At 46.8% G+C, this 23045-nt stretch overlaps 1 protein-coding gene across 2 annotated transcripts in view; it reads left to right on the forward strand.

Annotated features, from left to right (window-relative positions):
• CCHCR1 (coiled-coil alpha-helical rod protein 1) overlaps positions 1-23045 on the forward strand; it is a 166489-nt gene that overhangs the window by 53427 nt on the left and 90017 nt on the right. For both annotated transcript variants that reach the window (XM_069635185.1, XM_069635186.1), the window contains 5 exons: positions 3961-4096; positions 15123-15233; positions 18219-18362; positions 19272-19382; positions 19820-19926. In XM_069635185.1, the coding sequence (XP_069491286.1) occupies positions 3961-4096; positions 15123-15233; positions 18219-18362; positions 19272-19382; positions 19820-19926 (609 nt within the window). The remainder of the gene's footprint in view (positions 1-3960; positions 4097-15122; positions 15234-18218; positions 18363-19271; positions 19383-19819; positions 19927-23045) is intronic.

Raw genomic sequence — 23045 nt, forward strand, 5'->3', positions numbered from 1 at the left:
GAGCTTCCTGACTACCAGGAAGCAGGACTGACCAAGCCTGAGCCACCTCAACAGAGCGCTGGACCCCAGATGCGAGGAAAGTCTGAAGTGGTATCCAAGAGACCGCAGTGGTGCTATTTGCTATAGACGCAAGGAGCTGTAACTGCGAAGTGCTGCTGATCTGAAGGTTTCCCATTGCTGCCGCTGACCTTCAATTCATAGTGCAGGAGTCCCCAGATGTCCTCCCTCTTTTCCCCACGACTGAGGCACAGGATCTGCAGACCTACAAACTGGAACAGAAGTGCAGCTGGAACCAATTTCTTCTAACCAAAGGTACTGTAAAACTAAGGGGACTTACCTCTTGTTGTTACAGCCTTGCTAGCTCTCAGTTGAGACTTGACTTGGTTGCTCCTGCCGAGTTGCTTGCAGATTTGCCCCTCACAAGCCTCCCAGCCTGTGGCCCTACAGTGATTCTATTTTCTACAAAGACTTCTAAAACATTGTGAAACACTTTTACCTACCTGCTTCAGCTCACCTAGACTTGTGCTAACTTAACATTGGCTGTCCTGGCTCTCTGAGAGACTCTTTTTACCTCTGACTTTGTGTTTTACCTTTCCCCCAGGAAAAGGCTAATTTACTTTGCATTTAGTGTTCAAAAAGTACCTACGTTCTTAAGAATTTGTTAACCTGTGTTTTATTGCCTAAAACCTTAAGTGTACCAGTGATATATCAATGTCCACAGTGTCCTAGTTATTTAAGTCACCTGGGGGTGTAGGAAGTGTGTGTGTGCCATCCTCAATGGGTATGTACTGATTTACTGAAACAGAGTGTGTATTTTGAAGTGTATGTTTGTGTTACATATATTTGCTCCCTTCTGAAGAAGGCTTATTCAACTGACTGGTCAATTAATAAATACTTGTTTAATCAAGAAACCTTGAGTGTAAGAGTTTATTTGGTTAACTGTCACTGTAGATCTCTATGTTATAACCCTACTGCTCACAGTGACCCCTCTTGGGATACGCCTGGCTGGTCAATCACTCTACCAACCTGCGTAGTACAGACTTATACCAAAGGTTGGGCTCCTATTGCCAGGAGGACAAGGCTGGTGCAGTCTCCCACAGGGTGCAGCATACAATCTTGCCTAACGGATGTGATTTTAAAAGAAATATTTAATGGCTACGCAAATTAAAACTATTAACTTCATTCTCCTCCTCAGAGGTATTCTTCCTTTCCTCTCCTTCCCCAGAACCTTACTGTCTCTAGAACTCTGGTTCTCTCTAGGCTTGACTACTGCAACAGCCTCTTTCTAAATCTTCCCGCTTCTACCCTCCGACCTTTGCAACTCATTCAGAACAGGACTGCCAGACTTGCCCTTGGCCTCAAGCCCTGGGAGCATCTCTCTCCAGCCCTGAAATCTCTCCATTGGCTCCCAGTGGCTGCAAGGGTTAAATTTAAGACCCTCTGCATTGTCCACAAGGCTTTTCTGGTGCCTAGCTCCTAAAAAAAATTCGACTCTCCCATCCGTACATACCTTCCGACTCGAGCTCTTCGCTCCTCTAACTCCAACTCCCTCAGGGGCAGTCGTTTCTCCTAGCAACGAGTTGGGGGAAGAGCTCTTTCTTCGGCTGGGGCCTCCCTCTGGAACAGCCTCCCTGCCACTCTGAAACTTGAGAATCTGTGGTTCCGGAAGCACTTCAAGACCCTCCTCTTTGCTTCTGCCTTCGCTCTTCCTCTCCTCTGCTGATCTGTTCTGCTTTGGCTCTGTGCACCTGGCTACACTATTATTTCGGGCCCAGGTGCCTGCCCACCCAGCCACACACCCACACTGCCTGCTGGCAACCCTTACACTTGGGTCTGTATCTGTAACCCTACAGCCCCCTTAACTGCACTTATCAGACACCCCGTCTTCGCTTTAAACCTCTCACTTGCCACCCTGTGGCTGCACTACCATTTGTTGTTTTGCTCAGCACTTTCCACCTCTCCCTGGCCCCCCCCCCCACCCCCTCCTCCCTTCACCCTTTCACTTGCACGTTCTCAATGTCACTGGGCCTAGTAAGATTGTTGTTTTGACCTCCCTTGTGCTCCTCCTTTGCCTCGTCGCGCTCTGAAACACGTGTGTATGACCGCGATAGAAATAAAATATCAATATAAATATCTTGAATTACTGTGACTCCTTGATCTCTCACTGCCTTGAAGTATGGGGTTGGAAACGTGTGGGCGAATATTTCTTTTTGGGTGACTAATCAAGTGCCGCCTTAGTGGGAGGTGGATATTCTTTAGTGTCCTCAACTACCTTGGTATTAATTCCAACTCGGGCGGTACTGAACCTGCGGACACCTTTTACGATCTTGGAAGTTGTCACGCTCTTGTTAACACTACCATATCTTTTTCCTCATAATAGTAACATCCTCTTTCAATGCTTTCAGTAATTGATGTAGTGATACAATTTCTGCTCGTAGACTTGAGCAGTTGCAACAAGATATGATAGGTGCCTTTGATGGAATGATAACATGATGTCCCCTCCCACAAACATTATTCTGAATACTACCTATAACAGCCTTTTTACGTTTATTCTCCATACCAGTCGCAAAAAAGGCACAATACTGCTGGCAGATTGAAATTCTAATTGAGCCAAAGGATCAGATCTATTTATTACCCATCACCTCCAGCAATGGTACGATTATCTATAGTTGGCTCTTCTGGAGAGTGGAAGAGGTCTGGTGACAATATGGGGCTGTAGATCGCCACCCACTCTGTGGGGACCCAAGAGGCGGTATATGCGGGATTCCCCAGGGTCTCCATTCCATCCCTATCGTTGTTTGTATAAGGGCTGTAGATGGACCCCGAGAAACATGTGGTAGATTCAGAAATGCAGACCCATAACCGAATGACTCCATGCCCCCTATATAATCGGAAGGACCTGTATCCGTTGGGGAGACACAAGCTTGTGAGCACTGCTCATGGATTTTGACACGTACCCCACTCACCTCTGCCTTTTAGGTATTAAGATGAAGCCAGTATACGTACAAAGAGTTCAGTCGCAGTCCCTGGCTGTTGCATCAGATCCAAGCGACCTGAAATTGGGGGCATGCTAACCAACTTTCTAACCTGGGCATGGAGGGTCAAGAAGTGGTCTGTAACAGACCAACCCACCTATGGAAATTGTAGCTCGCCCATGCTTTGACCAGTAATTCCACTTTGATAGACACACAGCTGATAGCTTTTTCATGGCTCCGCCTGGTCTATCCCTGCGAGAGGATATAAGGAAGGCAAAGCAGTAGGTATGTGTATTAGTTTTGGGGTGTGTGTGGGACAGGAGAGCCAATGAGTGCAATATCTTATCTGGAAGCTCCCTCCAAATCTGCACAGCGACTGCTAGCGCCGATAGACCGATACATGGGTTTGTGCTTTTGATGTGTGGCCCCTTAAACAGCTTGTGCAACTAATGCTGGAGCAGATGACTCCTACTGTATCACTGTATGAACTCCAGCACAAGCAAGTAGGAGGCAAGCCGGTAGAGAAGTGGAAGCACATTTCTGTGAGCACCATCCATGTTGAGGAATGGTAACCTTTACCAAATAAACTCCAGAGGAGATGGCACATCCTCTCTGCAATTCGGAGATCATGGGACCGGAGGCGAGGCGCTGTGTGGGGCATGTGTAGCACATGCTGCAGCATCTGCTCCATTGCCACCCCGTCTTGGATGGCAGGGCAATACTTGATGATTTTCATTGATTGAATTTAAAAAATGGTGTTGCTTTACATTCCTCTTTTTCCAAAGTTGTTTTATTTGCAAGTAAAATTAATAGAAAATGTGCCTTTTCAATACATTTGACCTGCATAAGAGTGTGGTTTGGCCTTCCAGGGCTGATTCTGTTTCGCTGGAGATTTTGGCTGTGTTGATCCCAGCTCTGGGCAGGCTGTTCTGCTTCACGTTTGCTCTAATTCCATACCTTATTGCTTTCTCTTGCCAACCTCTAGAAAGGTCAGCTCCAATCTAAATTCCCAGAATGACTTGGTGCAGCAATTGCGGACGTACATTGGAGAGCTTGTGCCAGACAACAGCAAGACAGAGGAGTGGAGGCAGGAGCGAGAGTGTTTTGTGGATGCCCTGCAGGTGAGAAGTGGAACTCTGAGGACCGCTTCCATAGGATTGTAACATGTTGACTGTTTGTTTATGCTGCGGTTTTAGCAAAATGTTCACTGCTTCTAACCTTCATAGCAGTGCTCTGTGAAGCTGTTGCTTCACCTCCCTATAAGGGCCACAAGAGACTCCTCTGGGAACACCAATCGGGACACCCCAGTTAAGGGTGCAATAGTAAAGGGCAAAGACCAGCCGTTGACCAACCTCTTTGCCTCTTCGCCTATGAGCCTTTGCTCTTGTTCATCTCCACCTCTCTCAGCCACTAATACTACTGTCACACCATCTCTATATGATCACGCAATTGTTTCAACCACCTTTCACACCCCCCTCCCCCCTGACCTCTTCTCACCACATGCCTCACCTATTCTTCTCTAAACTGGACTACTGGGCCAGCATCCTCTTTGGTCTTCCCAACTACGCATTCTGTCCCCTCGATAAGATCATTAACTTACCACCCAGGACTCTCATTGAACTCCCTCACTTCACATCTACTTCCTATTACTGTCACCAGGCTGGATGGCCGATGATGCAAAACGCAGCCAAACTTGCATTTCTTTTCCTGGTTCACAAATGTATCCACGGTAAAGCACCACCATATCTATCCTCCTTTATCAAACTCTATAAGCCTTCTCGTAATTTCTGCTCTGCCTCCTCGGCTACCAATGTGGCACCTCGCCCTCCATATGCTTCCTCTCGCTTCCGCTCTTTCTCTCTTCTTGCTCCACTTGCATGGAATTCTCTTCCAACAGACATCCAAGAAACAGTCCACACTGATTTGTTTAAAACCAGACTGAAAGCCTACTTCCCCTGAGTTACCCTATTATCCTACCTCTCATCTGCCTTCAAGTTAAATTTTCCCTCGACTCTAACCTGCCTCTGTCCCTCACTTTCACTGCCCCCACTCTAGCACTTCTTTCATCATGGTCCCATCCTTAACACAACTGGCCATACCGCCTACCTGCTCTGAAAAATGTCTAATGTTGATTAAGGACAATCTATGTATGTCCACCCATATATTGTCCACAGTGACTGTTCCACTCCACAACCTGGTCCGACTGTCACTCAAACTCACCCCATATTAAGAAGCTCCTTGCTTCCCGTCAAAGCTGATATTTTATCTAGTGTATGTTTATTTTTGATCAAAACAGTATTGTTCTTCCCTGTATATAAATACTTTCCAAACACTTACATAATTGCCACAAATGTTTCTTTAAGACCTAGGAGCATGACTGGCTCAAGTATCAGAAAAGACTCAGTTCACGAGGGTATTGGGAGTGCTATAAGGTGACGCTAGATCACAGCAGTGGACTATGTGACGAATCCTAGGAGTTCGTCACCTCTTCCCAAGGAGGCCCCCGCATCCCCAAGCCCCCTTGGAGAACTGGAAAACCCCAGAGAGGGGCACAAGTCACCATCCCTTCCCCCAGATACCAACACCTTTACTATTCTGGGATAGGTGGGAAGTAAAGTGTATGATAACCCTCAAACCGACTCTATAATAACTTATTTGGCTTCTTTCGTCAGCCCTCCCCAGACCTGCTAGAAAACAGCTGAGAGGCGAACAGTTCAGCCCGCTGGTGGAGCGGTGAAGCAATCGGAGGATGGGCTTGGCAATGCTTAGAGTTTAATTGAGCTGGAAGGTGCAGAGAAGGGGTGGCTGGTCCGAGAGGGAGGATGACAGTTGTGGTGTCCTGTCCCATAGTCCGTGCTGTGGGGGTGCAGTGGTACACAGTGGGAGAGCAACCAGAAGATCCCGGTTCAAGAGCGCAAACTAAGAGTAACCTCTGAGCACAGTGGCCCGAGGAAGAGCCGCAGCCACATCCCTGCCTGATGCAAGGGGGAAATGAGGGCATGAGACGGACCCCTGCATCGGAAAACCACAGAGAAGCCCCAGGGTGGGTGAAGGCAAGGAGGCCAACCCCAGAGTGTGCAAAGTACCTTGAATCCCAGTGGAGGGAGGGTGGGGATGAAGAACACCAGGGTGGGGAATCCAAAGGAACAGACCACCAAAGCAGGCAGGAAAAGTAAAAGAAACCTAGGGTGAGGAAACCCAGAAGAGGACAGAATGCCAAGAGGGAGAAGGAGAAAGACTGAGACCTATCAGCCCGGGATGGAATAGAGTAACCTGGCTGGAACCTGGGAGGGGACTGCAGCATTTCAAGAAATATATTAACTGGAACTGTAAACATAGGCAACAGCCTATGGTAATTGGTAAAAAGCTGGTAATTGGAAGCCATCTTTCTTGGTTGTTTTTGACATTTTTCCGAACTAGTAAGGTTAGGATTCCTGGACAGAGGACTTCATATTGTTTTACATTCTGACACCCTGACGAGCATCCTTTACATTTCTTCCTGTTTAGAGCTGGGCTTAGAATCCCCGGATAGGGTAAGATTAGGTTTTTCCTTTTTGGTTAAACCGAATAAAGAGAAGAGCAAAATCATGCATCCCTGCCTGTCTCCTAATTCTGACCTACCACAAGTGCCAAAAATGTAATGGATATCATCGAGGAAAACCAGCATCGTAAGTGTCCAGGCACCACCCGGAGAAAACCCGAAGCAAAATGGAGCCTTTTTCGCGGAGAAAACTCCCCCTGCGCCATGCGCAGCACGAAGGCAGGAGGGGCCTGCGTACCTCTTCCACACGCGGAGCCGTGATACGCGCAGCGCCGGGGAGAGCGCTCCAATCCACATCGCTGCTGGGGCCCACTCTAAAGTACACGCATATCTCCCCCCGCAGGGCCGTCCAGCTGTCCCGCGGCCCCCAGGCCCATGAATTTGAGGCCCGGAAGAGGGCCGTCGGGTCGCCGGATCCCGTGCGGCGTTGGCTTTGGTCCGTGAAACATCCCTGCCCTGCGGTGACGCGGCATCACCTCTCTTCACCACACTTGCTTTAGCTGCTCCTGTTGCTCGCTGTGTGCACCGAGCCATCTTTTGGATTCCAACTCGGCTGATCAATCGATTGGTGAGTGAGGCCTGGGGCTGTTGAGTGTCAGGATTCCATGGTACATTTCTAGAGTTTCAAAGGTTCACAACCTTAAAAGACTTACAATTCCAAGGTAAATTTCATATACTTCATTTAGCACTAAAAACCTTTGGATGTAGTTTTACTTAGAAGTGTGATGTTTGGGTTATGTTTGGATTAGAATTAGAACTTGTATAAATATCCCTTAATGTTAAATTCAGGAATCGCTTAATTCCCCAAAGCAAGATGGAGAGTCTTTTCTGCAGCAATGATTGGTGTAAATAGTTATGAGGTCATTTGGAATGTTGCGCAGAGTTCTAAACTGCCTTTCATTTTAGTAGCCTTTGAAGCAGGTAGCAGTTTCTTTAGCTCTAGTGAATCATTTTTAAGTGTACTTAATTCTTAGTATCCCAAGAGGATTTTAGAATTTCCATTTACTACTGGTTCCAAGTTGAAATTAAGCTAATCCAAGAAGCTGTGAAAATGTGTACAGATGAAGCAAGCTAAGTTTATTTAACCTTCGAAGTCTAACGTCAAGGATTTTCAGTTCGAATTAACCTTAGAAAAAACTGAGTGGAATCTAATGTTAAAATGTATTTTTTGGTTTAAGAAAAAGGTTCAGTGTTAATTTTTTCACTTAAATTGTTGCGCATCATTTTTGAATCGGAATGTATTTTGCGCATGTAATATTACTAACAAGGCGCGCGTAATCCTTCGTTAAATACTCGCGTGTTTGTTTTTTAACATAAATACGCTCGCTAGCAGTTTCATGCGCAAGCATTTCTTTTCGTTTAGGGTAAGGCACAATGCGCGTCTAGGAAGTTAGAATAAGGAACCCTACGAACATCGTACGCGTGTGCAAGCGTCTTTTCAGGAAGCGTTCGTTTTTGCAGGACAATTGAATTGCGTACGTGAAGCGTCGTGACGTCTGACGTTCTACTGGAAGTAAATGATTCGCGGAATTCGTTGCATCTGAGTCGATCTTTTGAGGAGTTTTACATATTTTGGCATCGGATGATTGCGCAACTTGTGCTAACTTGATTTTAAGCAACAGACTTTCTTCTGAAGCAATAAATACTAGAGAGAGTATTTATTAAGAAGTACATTTTTATGTAAAATATATTTTTGTGAATGAGAAGTTGAAAACATTTAGTCAACAATAAACTAAAACCAAGAAATTTTCTAAAGAAAATATTACCACAGTAGAAGAAGAAAGAAACAATGATTACAGAATTCTATACTTCAACTACAAACTGAATAAGCCTATCGGCATCTACGCATAGGCTACAGGTATAAAAAGGAGAGTGATAGCATTTTAGTAAAATTAGCTAGAGTGGATTGATTATTAACATATACATATATACATATATATATTTGTCTCCTAGATTTCACAGACACTGAGGCGTATATCCAGCTCCAGAGAACCACAGTGCCAGCCAGTGAAGATCTGTCTTTTGTTATTTTATCCTCCATTCCCCTTTCCCCTTGGGTTTGTCGGCTTGGTAGTTTTATCTGTTGAAAGACTGTTGGGCAGGCAGACTTGGGGGGGGGGGGGGGGGGGGGGGTCTGGTGGGCCCAGCATCACTCCTGCAGGAAGATTTAAGACTGGACCTGACATTGAGGTGCCCGTTGTGATCCGCCCCCCCCCCCCCCCAGTGGCATAGTTGGAAAGAACCGCAGTGCTCTGAGCACCGGAGATACGGGAGGAGGCCCTGGGCAGGCTTCCCCAGGCAGCAGAGGGCTGAGGTTTGGGCCCCTGTTTCTCAGGGCATGTGCCCTCCTCGGTCCCCACTCAAACCCGGAGGCTTACCGAAACAGAGTACACTGAGCAATGGGCCTGGGCTAGGCCACGCGCATGGGGGTTGCCAGAAGAGGCTGTGCGTGGACCGCGGATGGGGACTCCCCTCCTTGGGAGACCTCCCTGGACCCGAATTGAAGGTCAATACACCGAGCAAACGAAAATATTGGATATTGGATTCTTACACGACATCCTGCTTTTGCACACAAGCTCATACCTTTCAAGCGCCCACTCTGACGGGTCTGACCTCTGGCGCATTGTTGAGACCTACCCACCTCATCAATGGGGTCCCGCTGCCCATGAATCATAAGGACAGGTTGGCAAAATACAAGTTCACACCAACCCGCAAAACCCTGAATTCCCCCATTGACCTCAAGATGTCGACTGTTGGGTCTGAGGCCGCAGCAACCAAGGCAGATGTCGCTGATCTACTCGTGGAGATGCGAAGCATGAGGGCAGACATAGGCAGCAAAATCGACAAAATTACACAGAGAATGGACTAAATGGAGGACCGGCTGGAGCCGGTTGAACACAATCAAACCTCCTTGAATACGCTGGAAGCTCAGATGGACCACCGCATTGCGGAAGTAGAACACAGGGAAGAGGCATTACGCCTAAAGGTTGACTATCTTGAAAACGGGGAACGCCGTAATAACATACGTGTCTTCGGCATCCCCGAAAAGGAAGGGGAATCTGATTCAGACCCGAAACAGTGGATGAACCCAAACTTGATCGCATCCACAGAGCTGGAGGCAGGCCAGGAGGCCCGCGTTCGGTCCTGGCTAGGTTTCACAACTATGCGGACAGAGCCAGGATTTTAGATAAAGCCAGACACGCTTCGTTGCTTACTCTCGGCGATGCAACCATCTCGCTTTACCAAGACCTATCATGGCTCACGCTCGCAATGAGGAAGAAATGCTCCCTGATTACGAAAATGCTGAAGGACAAAGGCACCAGGTATCGGTGGGGTTATCCGTTCTCACTGACCTTTTGCGTGGGAGAGTTCAACAGTGAAACTGGTTTCGGAAAAGGACCTTGCAGACTGCATATCTGATCTGTTGGGTACCCAGGAGGAGGGCCCCTCCCTTGGAGAGTCGAGGAGGGAGGAAGGTGAATGGCACACTAAGGGCCCGCGGCGCAGACAGATCCAGGGTTCCAGGAAATTTCAGAGAATGAACAATTCACAGGACATGGAACACTAATCTGGCCACCAGACTGGCATGCTAGGCCGCTGGGGGCAAATGAACCCTGTGGTGAGTGATCCGGCTGAAGCTGGTCGATTGGGCGCTGCCCGAGGTAGAGAGAAGCGATGAGGGTGCGTCAGACTGGAGAGTTCATGTATAACATACACCAATGATGTGCCCGTTTCCTTGGTCGCACCTTTAGTCTTCAACGTGTTACTCTTTTCGTGCGAATGGTGAACTTGACCATGTATGTTTAGGGTGCCCAGAAAGAGATACGAGGTAACACTTGTGCTGGAACGATGCCTTTGGGGGGGTTGGAGTTCTTGTTTTTGGTTTGTTGTTGATAAATTACGAGCACATGGTTGGGGGCTCACTGTTATTATTGTCTATACTAAGATAGGACCGCGAAACACTGGTGTTCCGAGACCGACTGGGTGATGTTAACCCGGATGGGTCGGGCGCCGAACGTAGGGGAAAAAGGGGGGGGGAGGGTCAGGGTGCGGTGGGTGGGAAACGCATATTTTGTCACAGCACAGACCTGGAGGGCAGGAAGCCACAATCTGGATACATAAAGGGACATTATACGTACTGGACGGGTCAGTCTTTGTCCTCCGAAGGACTAACTGAGACCCATTCCGAAGAATACGAACCACACACTGCAACATCAAACATGACACGGGCCATGAAGCAGACAAACTGGCCGCTTACACACTTACCCAAAGCTTAAGATGGCACCTACACTCTATAAGGACACGTTACGCATTTGCACACTCAATGTCAAGGGTTTGAACTCCCCCCACAAAGAGATCCATGGTCGCTAGGGAATTTAGGAGATCAAATATAGATAGTCTATTCCTCCAGGAAACGCGATATCGAAAGGGTGAGGAGACAGTGATCCCAGCACGGGAGATCGGACCCTCCTTCTGGAGCTCGGGTATCTCGAAAAAAGCAGGAGTGGGGATCCTAATCCACAAAGGCCTCCGGATGACAATTCTTGAGTCATGGATGGACAGGGAGGGGAGGGCTCTCATAGTCGTGGGAAACATACGGGGCACAACAGTTACCCTTGCTACGCTTTATGTGCCTAACCAAGGACAAAATAGGTTCCTCCACAAAATCAGTGAGAAGGTTTTCGGCATGGCCAGGGGACACATAATTCTCGGTGGGGATTTTAACACGTGGATGGACAGTTCAAAGGAAAGACAAACTAGAGCTGACGTAGCAGATCCACCCAACATGCGGAACGAGGCGGACAGTAAACTAACCCTTAATCTTTATGGTCTCGTGGACAGTTGGCGCCATTTGCACCCGACGGACAGAGGCTTCACCTTTCACTCCCTCCCCCACGACACGCTCACGCGTATCGATTACATCTTCCTCTCAGATGGCCTCTTGGGCACATTGCAAGCGGCAACTATATACCCCTCTGCTTGGACGGATCATGATATGGTTATGGTGGATATACTCTGGAACGACCTGGGCCCCCCGGAATACCAAATGGAGATGTAATGACTCCTTATGGGCTGACTCGGTCTTCAAGGAGGCTTTGGAAACCGAGATCGAGCAGTTCTTCACTTCACTTTCTAATGACACAGGGGAGGTAGGGAAGACATCCGTGTGGGAGGCAGCCAAGGCAACTTGGAGGGGGGTGCTTATAAGGGAAGGGGCCCAAAAAAACAAGAATGTGCCTTGAAGAGAAGGGCATTAGGGAAAGGCTCTGTAAGGCCCAGAGCCTGGCACAGTCCTCCCCATCTGAAAGACCCAAGTATATTGCAGAAGCTAAACTACTCCGAGAGGAGTTGAAAATACTTATCACGGGCAAAACTGCCCAGACCCTACAATACCTCAAACAAAAATATTATGAGAAGGGCGACAAGGCGGATGCCCTCTTGGCGGCTCGTCTCCGTGCACAGAAGGCGGTGAGATGAGTTGAACTTATCGAGAGGACAGATGGCACCCTCACGGACACGACAGTGACTTCCCCCGAGGATGTACAAGAAGCATTTGCCTTCTTCTATGAAGATCTATATGTAAGTGACCCCCCTCGTCCCATGGGAAGCATAGACACATACCTCAAGGAGGTGCGGATCCCCTCACTCACACTCACGGAGGCCGATTCCCTAGATATGCCAGTCACAGAGGAGGAAGTTGTAGAAGCTATAAAGCACTTGAAAACAGCTAAAGCCCCAGGAGATGACGGATTTACGCCCGGTTTCTACAAGACATTCTCCACTCTCATTGCCCCCTTTCTTGCATCCCTGTTCAACCACATCTTCGACACAGGTCAAGCTCCTCCATCCTTCTCTCATGCCCTCCTTGCAGTCATTCCGAAGGAGGGTAGAGATCCTAAATACTGCAGCTCCTATCGTCCCATTTCTCTCCTCAATATCGACGCTAAGATTTATGCCAGAGTCATTGTGGCTTGACTTGAAACACACCTCCCTAGGTTAATACATTCTGACCAAGTTGGCTTAGTTCTTGGGAGACCGGGCGCGGACACCATGAGAAAAACACTTCACTTACTCCATGAGGCACATGGAATGGGAGGGGACCCATCACTTTTGTCATTAGATGCCGAGAAGGCCTTTGATAGGGTGTCATGGGATTTTCTGGAAAAGGTATTGGTTTCGAACAGGTTAGGGTCAAAACTCTGCCGCGCCATTAAAGCGCTGTACACCTCCCCCACAACTTCAGTAGTGGTGAACGGAGGTTATTCACAATGGTTTCCCCTGGAAAGGGGGACGAGGCAGGTCTGCCCACTGTCAGCGATTATTATTTGTAATGTCCCTTGAGCCGTTAGCTCAAAAATTGAGACACGATAGTAGAGTTAAAGGTATCACAGTAGGTGATCTAGAATACAAACTAGGCCTATATGCCGATGATATCTTATTAAACTTTACTGATCCCTTAGATTCGGTCCCGGCCGCGCTCAACATAATTGAAGAATACGGTCAGTTGGCCGGTCTGAAAATTAACACTGCGAAGTCTGTCCTCCTCCCAATTGACAAAAGTAGAGATTCTGAGGTCGAACGCTTTGCCCCCCTAGGAGTAAAAATCAGTCTCACCACGCTCCGATACTTGGGTATTAATGTTACTCGCGACCTAGGATCCCTATATGAAGCCACTTTCCCACCACTGTCACTTGCCCTTCAAAAAGATATTCAAAGATGGTCCAAGCTCACCATCTCTTGGCTGGGCCGTTTAAATGCCATAAAAATGGTGATCCTCCCTAAGATACTATATTTGTTCCAAATGCTTCCCATCAAAATGCCCCCAAAATATTTCTTGAACACAAGAAAATTGCTACTAGCCTTCTTGGGGCACGGCCAAAAACCTAGAATTCCGAGATCCTTGCTCCAGCTTCGAAAAGATAATGCAGGAGTAGGCCTACCAGACATCGAAACATATTATAGGGTGGCCCAACTCCGGGTCCTCGTTCCACATGTCAGGCAGCAGTCAGAACCACAGTGGATAGCCCTGGATAACTATCACCTCCGTCCCTTTATTTTGGGTGAATGGCTATGGGTGCCTGGGTCTCAATTACGTAATAGCATCAAATCTCATCCCATTATAGGTACAATATGGGCAATATGGAAGCCAGGCAGGAAAATGGTTGGAGTCACGACATGGCCCTCTCCTCTGGGTCACCTATGGTCCCCGGGGATCCGAGATATAATCCCGGAACCAGGAAGCTTTGAGACCTGGTACCAGGCGGGCCTAGAAAGGGCAGGTCAACTATGGAGAAATGGCTCTTTTATAGCCATTCAGGAGCTTCAGGAGGCGCTTGGCATAGGCCCGCTCTCGGTTTTCCTGTACATGAGACTCAAGGGGGTATTGACAAGGCTGATATGGAAAGAACAATTGCAGAGGGACCTTACCCCATTCGAGAGAATTCTTGACACATGCACGGGCTCCAGAGGGTTGAGAAGTGCAATGTACCTGGCATTGATTGAGGTTGATATTACACCCCCCCTGACACTCAGATGGGAATCGGATATGGGCAGGCAAATTTCACAGAAGTTATGGCTTCAAATATGCAGACAGACGGCGAAATCATCTATATCTTGTCAGTATAAACTACACGCTATCAAGTTAATGTATAGATTGCAATATGACCCTACACGGCTTGCCAAAATGTATCAAGGAGTACGTCCATATTGCTGGAGGGGCTGCGGGAGGCGGGCTGACTATTGGCATATGTGCTGCGGATGTGCAGTGGTCCAAGCCTATTGGTCAGAGGTTCTTAGCTGGATTAGGGACCTAGAAGATGTCGAAAGAGAAACAACCACTGCTGATTTTGTTTGGCTTGATTGAAACGGAGGACACGATCATGAAAGCACCCAAAATGGTGCTAGGTCTGATGATGGCTGCACGAGCCTGTCTAATCATGGTATGGAAAAGAGCCACACTCCCTAGCAAGACTGAGTGGCTGGGTGTTGCTCTGGGTATTTACAGAATGGAAAACCTGACTGCAGCCTTACATGGAGATCATACCAATGTTGAGAATGCATGGTCAGAATTTCGTGCTACACATGTCAGTGAAAGGAATGTGTGCAAAACACTGCCGAATTTCATGTCAAATTAGTCAATTGCTGTTGGAGTCTGTTATGGCAGGGTCTTGGATTATGCTGTGCACACTTGCCTTATGTCATGAGTATATTAACGGTTCTTTGGTAATGTTTAGATTTGTTTTCAATCCCCGGACGGTGACATGTGCAGGGGGGCGGGGTAAAGACAGTGGGTTTTGTTGACGTTATTGGTTGATTATCTGATTCCAAGAGACTTTACACGCTCTATATGAATGTTATTTGCTGTGAACAATGTTTTTCTTTCGACTCAGTGATGGAATTTGAATGTAATTGACTGTCGAACTTTTACAAAACCAATAAAATTGAAATTTAAAAAAAAAATTAATGGATGGGCACTGTAGATCACGTCCACTCTCAGCCCATTAACAGTTGACGGCAAGCCCTGTAATTTAAGTTCAGCTGTTGATGCGCTCTCTTTGTTGCTATGACATTAACTTCTTGTATCTCCTACTCCTTTTTTTTAATAGCACTTGGAAAACGAGCGTACAGGCCTGAGGACCACCGCTGAACTCTTGAACGTCCGACTGTCTGCACTATCTGATATTCTGTCGATACAAGAGATAGAGCTCGGCAAAAAGGTACCTTGCACAAGCAGGGGTTCCTGTGGGGTAGCCGCAGCATTGAATGCAGACTTTGTGGTGGGCAGACAACAGGTTTCAAAGGGGGGTTGGGAGTGAGGAACAAGCGTTGCACCCCTGTCAAGCTGAACAGGCTGTGCTGCTATGTTAACCAGACCTGTGGCCCAGAATCTAGACCGGCCAAGAAGCTCTTGGTCTGACTTGGAAACCTTTGATGGTAATTTATGGTAAAGGAAGGGAGAAATTATTATTTCAGTGGTCCAGACATGTGTGCGTCCTAATATAGTCCTGGCTGCGTTCCTCTTGTTTGGAACAATGCAATAGGCTGAATGGTCGTTTCACCTTCGTATCCTTGTAGAAAATCCCCTTGCGTGTCTGGAAGACTAGCAAAAAGCCATGCGTGGAAGATTGGCTGGTTCGGGTGCAAATTCTTTCACGTTTTAAGAAATTGAAGTTGGGTAAATTGCATAGAGAAGAAGTCTATAATGAACAATGGAGTAAGTTTAATGAGTTTTATGCTTAATGCTCTGTCAGAATGGTTTTTGATTTTGTTTTATTTTCTGGTGGTAGGTGGTGGGAGGGGAGGGTTGATGTTTGTTGTGTCTTCTATGTTGTCATTTTGTTGGTAAAATAAATAAATTGTGTTTTGATAATAGATTAGCAGTTAATTAGTAATCGGAGAACATATGTTTCTTTGCTGACTGTCTTTCTTCTATATATTTTTTAACTCTTTATAATTTTTCAACATAGATTAACAAATGAACAATATTTATCTTCGGTCATTGCATTATACATAACATCATAAACAAACAACGCTCAAAGGAAGAACTACAGTTACTATACAATTCACAAAATGACCTAGACATGATATAGTAAAAAGCTAAATCTACACACTAACTAGACACCAACAAACAATGAGGACTTGACAAACAAAGAACATGACGGACACCAACAACCCCCCATCCCAATCTTTTCCTTATTACTGTAAACAAAACAACTCCACTATACAATTCAAACTTTGGTCATCCATAAAGTTCGGTGGAACTTTCCCACATTTCATCATAGAACACTTCTTCATGTTGCTTATGGTACATAATCTTTTCATATCTTGATAAAAGCAGCACATCTAAAATCCACTCTTCCACTGTGGGCTTCTTACTGGATTTCCAAACCTTTTGTATTTGCTTAGTCACCACCAATAAAGTTTTGCTAATCCAACAAGATGTTCCCCAACCCATATTATGACCACTTCTTGGTAACTGCAGGATGATTGCCAAGGGATTACGCGGATAAGTAATGTTCCAGGTGTGATCAATCCGATCAACATCCTTCCAAAAACTCGTCACTCATTCACAACTCCACAATATATGCAGCAGACTGCCCCCCTCCTTCCCACAACCCCAACACTTGTCATTATCGATCATCCCTAAGGCACACATACGTGCGGGGGTCCAATATATTTTGCCCAAAATTCTCGGAATATACTGCAACTGTAGATCCGCATTAGCATTTATTGGGACTTTCCATACCCTTTCCCACTCATCTATTGAAAGATTTCTACCTAGCTCTTCCGACCATGACAGTCGCAACTTTCCCCAAGAATTCAACCATTTTGCATCACATTGCATAACTTTCAAGATAGTCGATACTTTCTGAGCTCCATAGGTCACTGCCTGGAAAACATCCGGTTTCTGTAAAAGTGGTGTACCCATCATCTCTCTCCTTTCAGTGAGCAAGTCAATCAATTCACCATATCTTGTTAACTCTCTACGTCCAAATCCAACTCTCTCTACCAGACTCTCAAAAGCTATCGCTCCTTCATCACTCCAAACATCACCAATTTTCAAAATGCTTTTCTCTATCCAACTCCTCCAATATAGTATCTTATTATTAATCTGAAGACTGGGGATATACCAAAGAGAGTCCTCTTTGTAAATGAATAATCCTTCCCCATTTCCTACAATCAATGACGCCAATGCATATTTTGTCGCCAACACTGTTTTCAAACCTTGCACCTTCCCCGGTAACTTCCCAAAATAAAATGGGCATTTAATGTCATATGATAAACATTTCTGCTTCTCAATTTGCACCCACCACGGCATCTGAATCTGATTTCCACTGGAGTAGCTACACAACTTTTTCAACAAGAACCGATTATTATAATTCTGTAATATCGGGTATCGATGCCCCCATTCTTAACACTTCTAATCATAATATAACGTGGAATTCTGGCCCTTTTCCCTAACCCCCATAGAAAGTTTTGAAACAGCCTATCTATACGCCCCAGAGCACCCTTCGTAAAGAGTAGGGTCAACGATTGGATAATATATAAAACCTTTGGCAATATAAGCATTTATATTGCATTTATTTTACCCCATATAGTTAAAATGATACGCCCCCATTTCACAATATCCGTTTTTCTATATTTGTCTTGATGTAATTACTAACCTTTGTTCTCAAAATATGCTCTGATTGTTTTGCTTATGAATGTCTTTTCTGATTCTGAATTGTAATTATTTGTTGAACTAAATGAAGAGTTTAAAAAAATTAAAAAAAGAAAATCCCCTGAAATGTGGTTGAAAACATAGCATTACGATCGTGTATGGTGTTTCTGTGGCAACTCCAAGCAAATCCATCACCCTTCAGCTTGCCTACTTCTAGGGGGTCTCTGTCGTTTCGACCTTTTCTGGAAATTTGAGGGGTTTCCACTACTCCTGCTAAGAGGCAGTTCCTGGATTTTTTTTATAGGGTTGCATTTCTGTCTGAGTTACTCCTCTTCATAGCCACTGACATTTTTTAGCGAAACTTCAAAGTGTACCCAGCATCGCTGGCCACGTAACACAAGAGGCATTGTGGGATCTTGAGGTTTCCTGCAGTTCATGAAAAGTACAGGGGGACATCGACCATCTTAAAGAGTTCAGGGTGACTTTGTGGGCTCTGTATGACAATCGCTTCACCCTGACATCCCTCATCCTCTATTTCCAGGCCCAGAATGATGCCCTAGAAGTGGAGGCTCCAGGAGCGGCGACCCTCCTTACCTGCTGGAGGAAGAAAGTCTTTGCGTTGATGGTGCAACTCCAATCCCAAGAGATCAACCATGAGAATGACGCCCGGCAGAACCGCAGCAAGGTGCGAAGAGGTTCCTGCCACCTGGCCCATTGAGATATTGGCATTGAGATAGATAGCTGGTCACTGGCAGGCTTAGATTGCTCCTGATTGTTACGGAGATGCACGACCTCCAACACTGGGTGAGCTCGGGTAGCCGCTGATATATCCAGCAGATCTCCTTTAAGATTGGATAGCCTAGGGATTTAGTACTTGGTTACAGGGCCAGTCGCCTTTCGTGTATGGATCGTTTCACAGGACTGGCACAGAGATTGAGTCCCTCACCTCTAGGGCTGTATAGTTCAGGGTCTGCTTCACAGATGCAGCTGAATGGGTTTGTGGAATTGGTCAAAAGATTCAGAGCATGTCGCCTCTGGGTTGGGAAGCGTCATTGGGTTGACTGGGAGCTAACAACCCTGTCCCCTTTGGAAGCTTAGGGTGCTTTAAAAGGAACATGAGCCTGTCCCCTTCAGGGTTATCCCGGGGCTCATTAGGCTTTCAAAACAAGAGGCTGTCACCTCTGTATTGAATAGCTCCTAGACCTGTCAGATTGACATCCTATCCCCCTCTAGGTTTCAATGGCTCAGGGGACTAGCGTGGGCTCACAAGCCTGTTCCTCAAGGATTAGCTCATGAGGCTTTCAAATCAGGACACGATCTTCTCTAGGAATGAATGGTTGGGAGGCCTGTAGGATCGAGATCCTGTCTGCACTAGTTTTGAACAGCTACGGGGGATGTCCGAGGATCAGGAACCTGTCCCCTCTGAGGGTAGGCTCAGACTTACGACCTACGAGCCTATCCCAGTTTACCGTTGATCCTCAATAGTTGAATCAGGAGGGTAGGCAGCATGGGGGGCCCTCTCCCACAGCCTCATAACTCCTTTTCCCTGTGATCTCAATCACTGACTGCCTTGTTAACATGGCTTGTGTATCAGATCTCTCAGATGGAGAATGAGTTGGGAGAGAGCGGTCAGAAACAAGCTGTCCTCCTCCACAGTCTACAGGACAAGACGGCCCAGCTGGATTTGGAGAAAGCCAGCCACAAGGTGAGGTCCTGCACAGCTGCACATGCACGACATGTCTTCTGTGTGAGACGCTTGCACTGTGAAACTCGCATTTGTATTGTCTACTGTGCTCTGCCTGTCAATTGCTTCAGGGAAGTTTTCACTGTTGCTTTCTGTGCTGTGTGTGATGGGAACGCGCAGGGATGCTGTAGGTCTTGCACTTGTTCCGTGTGTTGGGGAAGTTTACGCTTCTGCTGCCTGTGTTGTTCCACTGCCATATGAGTGAAGTGTGCCTATGCTGAATCTGCTCTCTGTGTGCACAGGGAAAACCTGCACTCCTGCTGCCCCTGAGGTATTTGTGTGTAAGTAAGGCACGCACTGCTTCCATCTTTTGCATGCATGTCTGTGTCTCGGTCTGTCCTCGTCACACCACACTTGATAAACGTTCTTCAGCTCCATCTTGTCGTCAACAATTGCAGGCTGTGCAGGAGGAGCTTGCTCGAACCCGGGCTGGGGCCTCGCACATTCAGCACAGAGCAGAGCGGGCTGAAGAGGCGCTGCAGCACCTTCAAGACGTTGTGGGCAGGTAAGGCTACCATTGTTCGCCGGGGTGGACCAAGGGCATGGGTGAAGGTCTCACCTTGCCACCACTCTCAGCCATGCCTCAGCCCGAAAGGGCAGAAATACAAGACATGGCACTACATGGTATTTACATTATTAAGCGATCCAGGCAAGGCTGTGTCGTCCGACTCTGAATTCAAAGCAGGAGCTTTGTAAGTACAAAGACGATCATGAAAATCCCTGTTACTAACTATTAAGACTTTGACAGTGTATTGCTTCATTCTTAGCAGTGGACCAGTACATCTTTGTCTCACTCTTGAGTGCAAGGAAGGCTTAGTACTTGCAATCCTAGGCAGTGGAATGGTACTGGATGAACTGGCAGGTGTTCAATTCGACATGCGCTAGGCTGAAAACAGTCTTCTGTGTTAGTTCTGGGGGGGATAAAGTTTATCTCCTGGATAAAGTTGTATATCACTAGTCAGGTTCTCATAAGACTACCTAGGACACACTATACGCCTTCCCTTTGGCCATATGGTTCCTCTTGTCTCCTGGGACCCCACTGTTCGCAATTTGCTTTATGGAGAGTGGATCCAAATGCAGAACCATTTTGCAAATCTGTTCTTTCCCCTTTTCTGCAAAGTAACGTCTCTGCATAGCTCCCTCCCCATGCAGACTTCGGCGTAGAGCTCTCTGATGAAGTATGTCCTGGTGGGTAAGCGCCTCTGCCGGTAGGCCACTAGTTGGATAGCTTTCCTATGGTATCTTGGACTCTCTTGTTTGGGCTTGAGGCTTTTATTAAGTAGCTTCCACAGAGTCTTCCCCCTAGAAGTCGGGAGCGTTTTGAGGTGCGGGTTAGGGTTCTAGCCCATCTCCTTGTCTCTGCATCTTGAACGCACAGCCACTCAAGCCAGTCTTGATTTCCTTCTTGCAGAGAAAATAGTCACTCATTTCTGTGGGCCTGCCGCTAGGTCACGCTGCCATCTCTCAAGGTGGCTGCCGTTTAACTTCTTTGATGTTTCACCATGTGCTTGTTCCTCCTCCCCCCTTCTCCCAGACAGTGGATATTCTTGTGTTTTCTTTCTCTCTGGCTAACCTGAAAGAGATTTATCGTCATCCTTCATCATTTCCTGCTCTTCTCGCCACAACTGCCATTCCTTCCTCCTTGCCTCAGACGGCTTACATCTTTCTGCACTTTGTCTTTTTCGACCTCCTCTGCTCTCTCTTGTCTTCCTTGATGGTTCTCTTTGCCAACCTCTCTGCTCTCTCCCCTCCATCTCCACCTCCACATGCACCTTAAAATCTGTCTGCACCTCCACCTTCTCCTTCACAGTCCACTCCTTTACCTGCGCCTCATCGCTGCTTGCTGCTAAATAGATTTGCTGGCTTTGCCGGGCTCTGCAGATTGAGCCTATATCAAGCTGGTTGCACCACCTTGGTTTATGGATTCGTATATATGCGCACACACGCTTCAAGAATGGGAAGAGGAGCAGGCAGGGCTTCGCCCGTCTCCACTTGGCCACCTGCAGTATACGCAGTGAGCATCTGTGGGATCATTATTTCTATGTTAGGATTTCCATAGTCTCTAGGATGACAATCGTACCGGGGGTCAGTTTGAAGAGGTCCTGCAGTATTAGCAAGCATATTTCTTTGGGGCCCTTTGAAAGGGGCCACAGCACAGAACTAATAGGACAATCTCTTTCTGGACCATACCTGTACTTTGAGTGCTGCCCGGTTCAACATCCCATAGCGTGTGGTGAGGAGCAGATCGCTGATTCTTCTACTCCCCTGGCCCCCAACCACCTACTTACCCTCCCTCTGAGGTTAGTCAGTGGACAGTATCGCCCAATGAAGAAGGTGATTTTTGTTAACATAGAATGGAGGGATTTCCAATGCTAAACATCCCACTCGTGTCCTTTGGATTACCTGGCATTGGAAGTGGCGGCTGAGGTGCGGCTTTGACTCTAACCCTCCCCAACATAAAAGCTTTGTGGTCATTTTGATTTAAGAGCTAGGTATTTGACAAAGTAAGTTATAGCAGTGAAAAGCTACAGCAAGGATAATGGAGGATGTAGTTAACTCCCGACTGGATGGTTGTAATCTCAAAGAGCCCCAAAGTACAAGACCATCTAAGGGTTCTTCAGAGGAGCGAGAAAGATGTGTCCTAGAGGCTGGTATCAGTGACTGAATTTCCTTTGTGAAAGGTGCCTGATCTCAGTCTATATATGGGATTGAAAGGCAGTTCTCTTTGCAAGGAAAGGCCTCAGCAATGGCCTGAATATTGCTTCCTGTTTCACGGTCTGTCAACAGGCATGCTTGCTGCGGTCGCGCTTAAACCCAATCCAAATACACATCCGGCAACCATGGTCCGCAGACCAGTCTCTGTAGGTGTTCAGCAGGGACCTAAACGTGCTTCAGGGAGATCTAGTACATGGTACATTCTATCGTAGGAACTTCTTATCCCACTGCACCAGAGCTGGATTAACAAATGCTCATGACTCCTTTGCGTTTTGTGTTAACAGTTGTTTGAATAAGAGGGATGTTAATTGTGATAGGAAACTATTTGCAAAACACATTTACAGGTGGTGGTTGCATTGCCCTGAAAGGGTGCCTGTACTCTAGCACACAAATCAGACAGAACAAGTGGTGGGTTCAGGTAGGGTGAAGCTCCTTCTTTGGCAAATAGGTGAAGTTTAAGCAAAGCTTTTGAAGAGATCCAGAGTTGGGCTGGCTTTAATTGTGATGGTCCACGAGTTTCAATAGAGAGGGGTGAGTAGGGAGAAGGAACTGGAGAGAGGAGGATCAAGGGGTGCATAGAACAGTGGAATTGAGTAAAGAGGAGCACTGGGCACAAGATGATAAGTAAACAGTGATAAAATCAGGCTGGCATTTGGAAGCAAAACCATTGATGGCTTTGTAGTATTAGAAGAAAGAACTAGAAAAGAGAGCAATTCTGCATGGAGAGCCAACCAGCATCCGTGTGTTGGTAGGTGGAAGTTGGGGAGGATCAGGTTAGTTTGTAGAGAGTGCGACTAGCCAAGTTCAGCACTTTGCGTAGATGATGGAAGGAATGGAGGGGAAGGCCCAGGTGTAGGCACACACAGTATTCCTGTTTGAGCAAGACATGGACACCTTTTCTGAATGTTG

This window comes from Ambystoma mexicanum, chromosome 13 (genome assembly GCF_040938575.1).
Source record: "Ambystoma mexicanum isolate Mex_15411 chromosome 13, UKY_AmexF1_1, whole genome shotgun sequence".
NCBI classification, from domain to species: Eukaryota; Metazoa; Chordata; class Amphibia; order Caudata; family Ambystomatidae; genus Ambystoma; species Ambystoma mexicanum.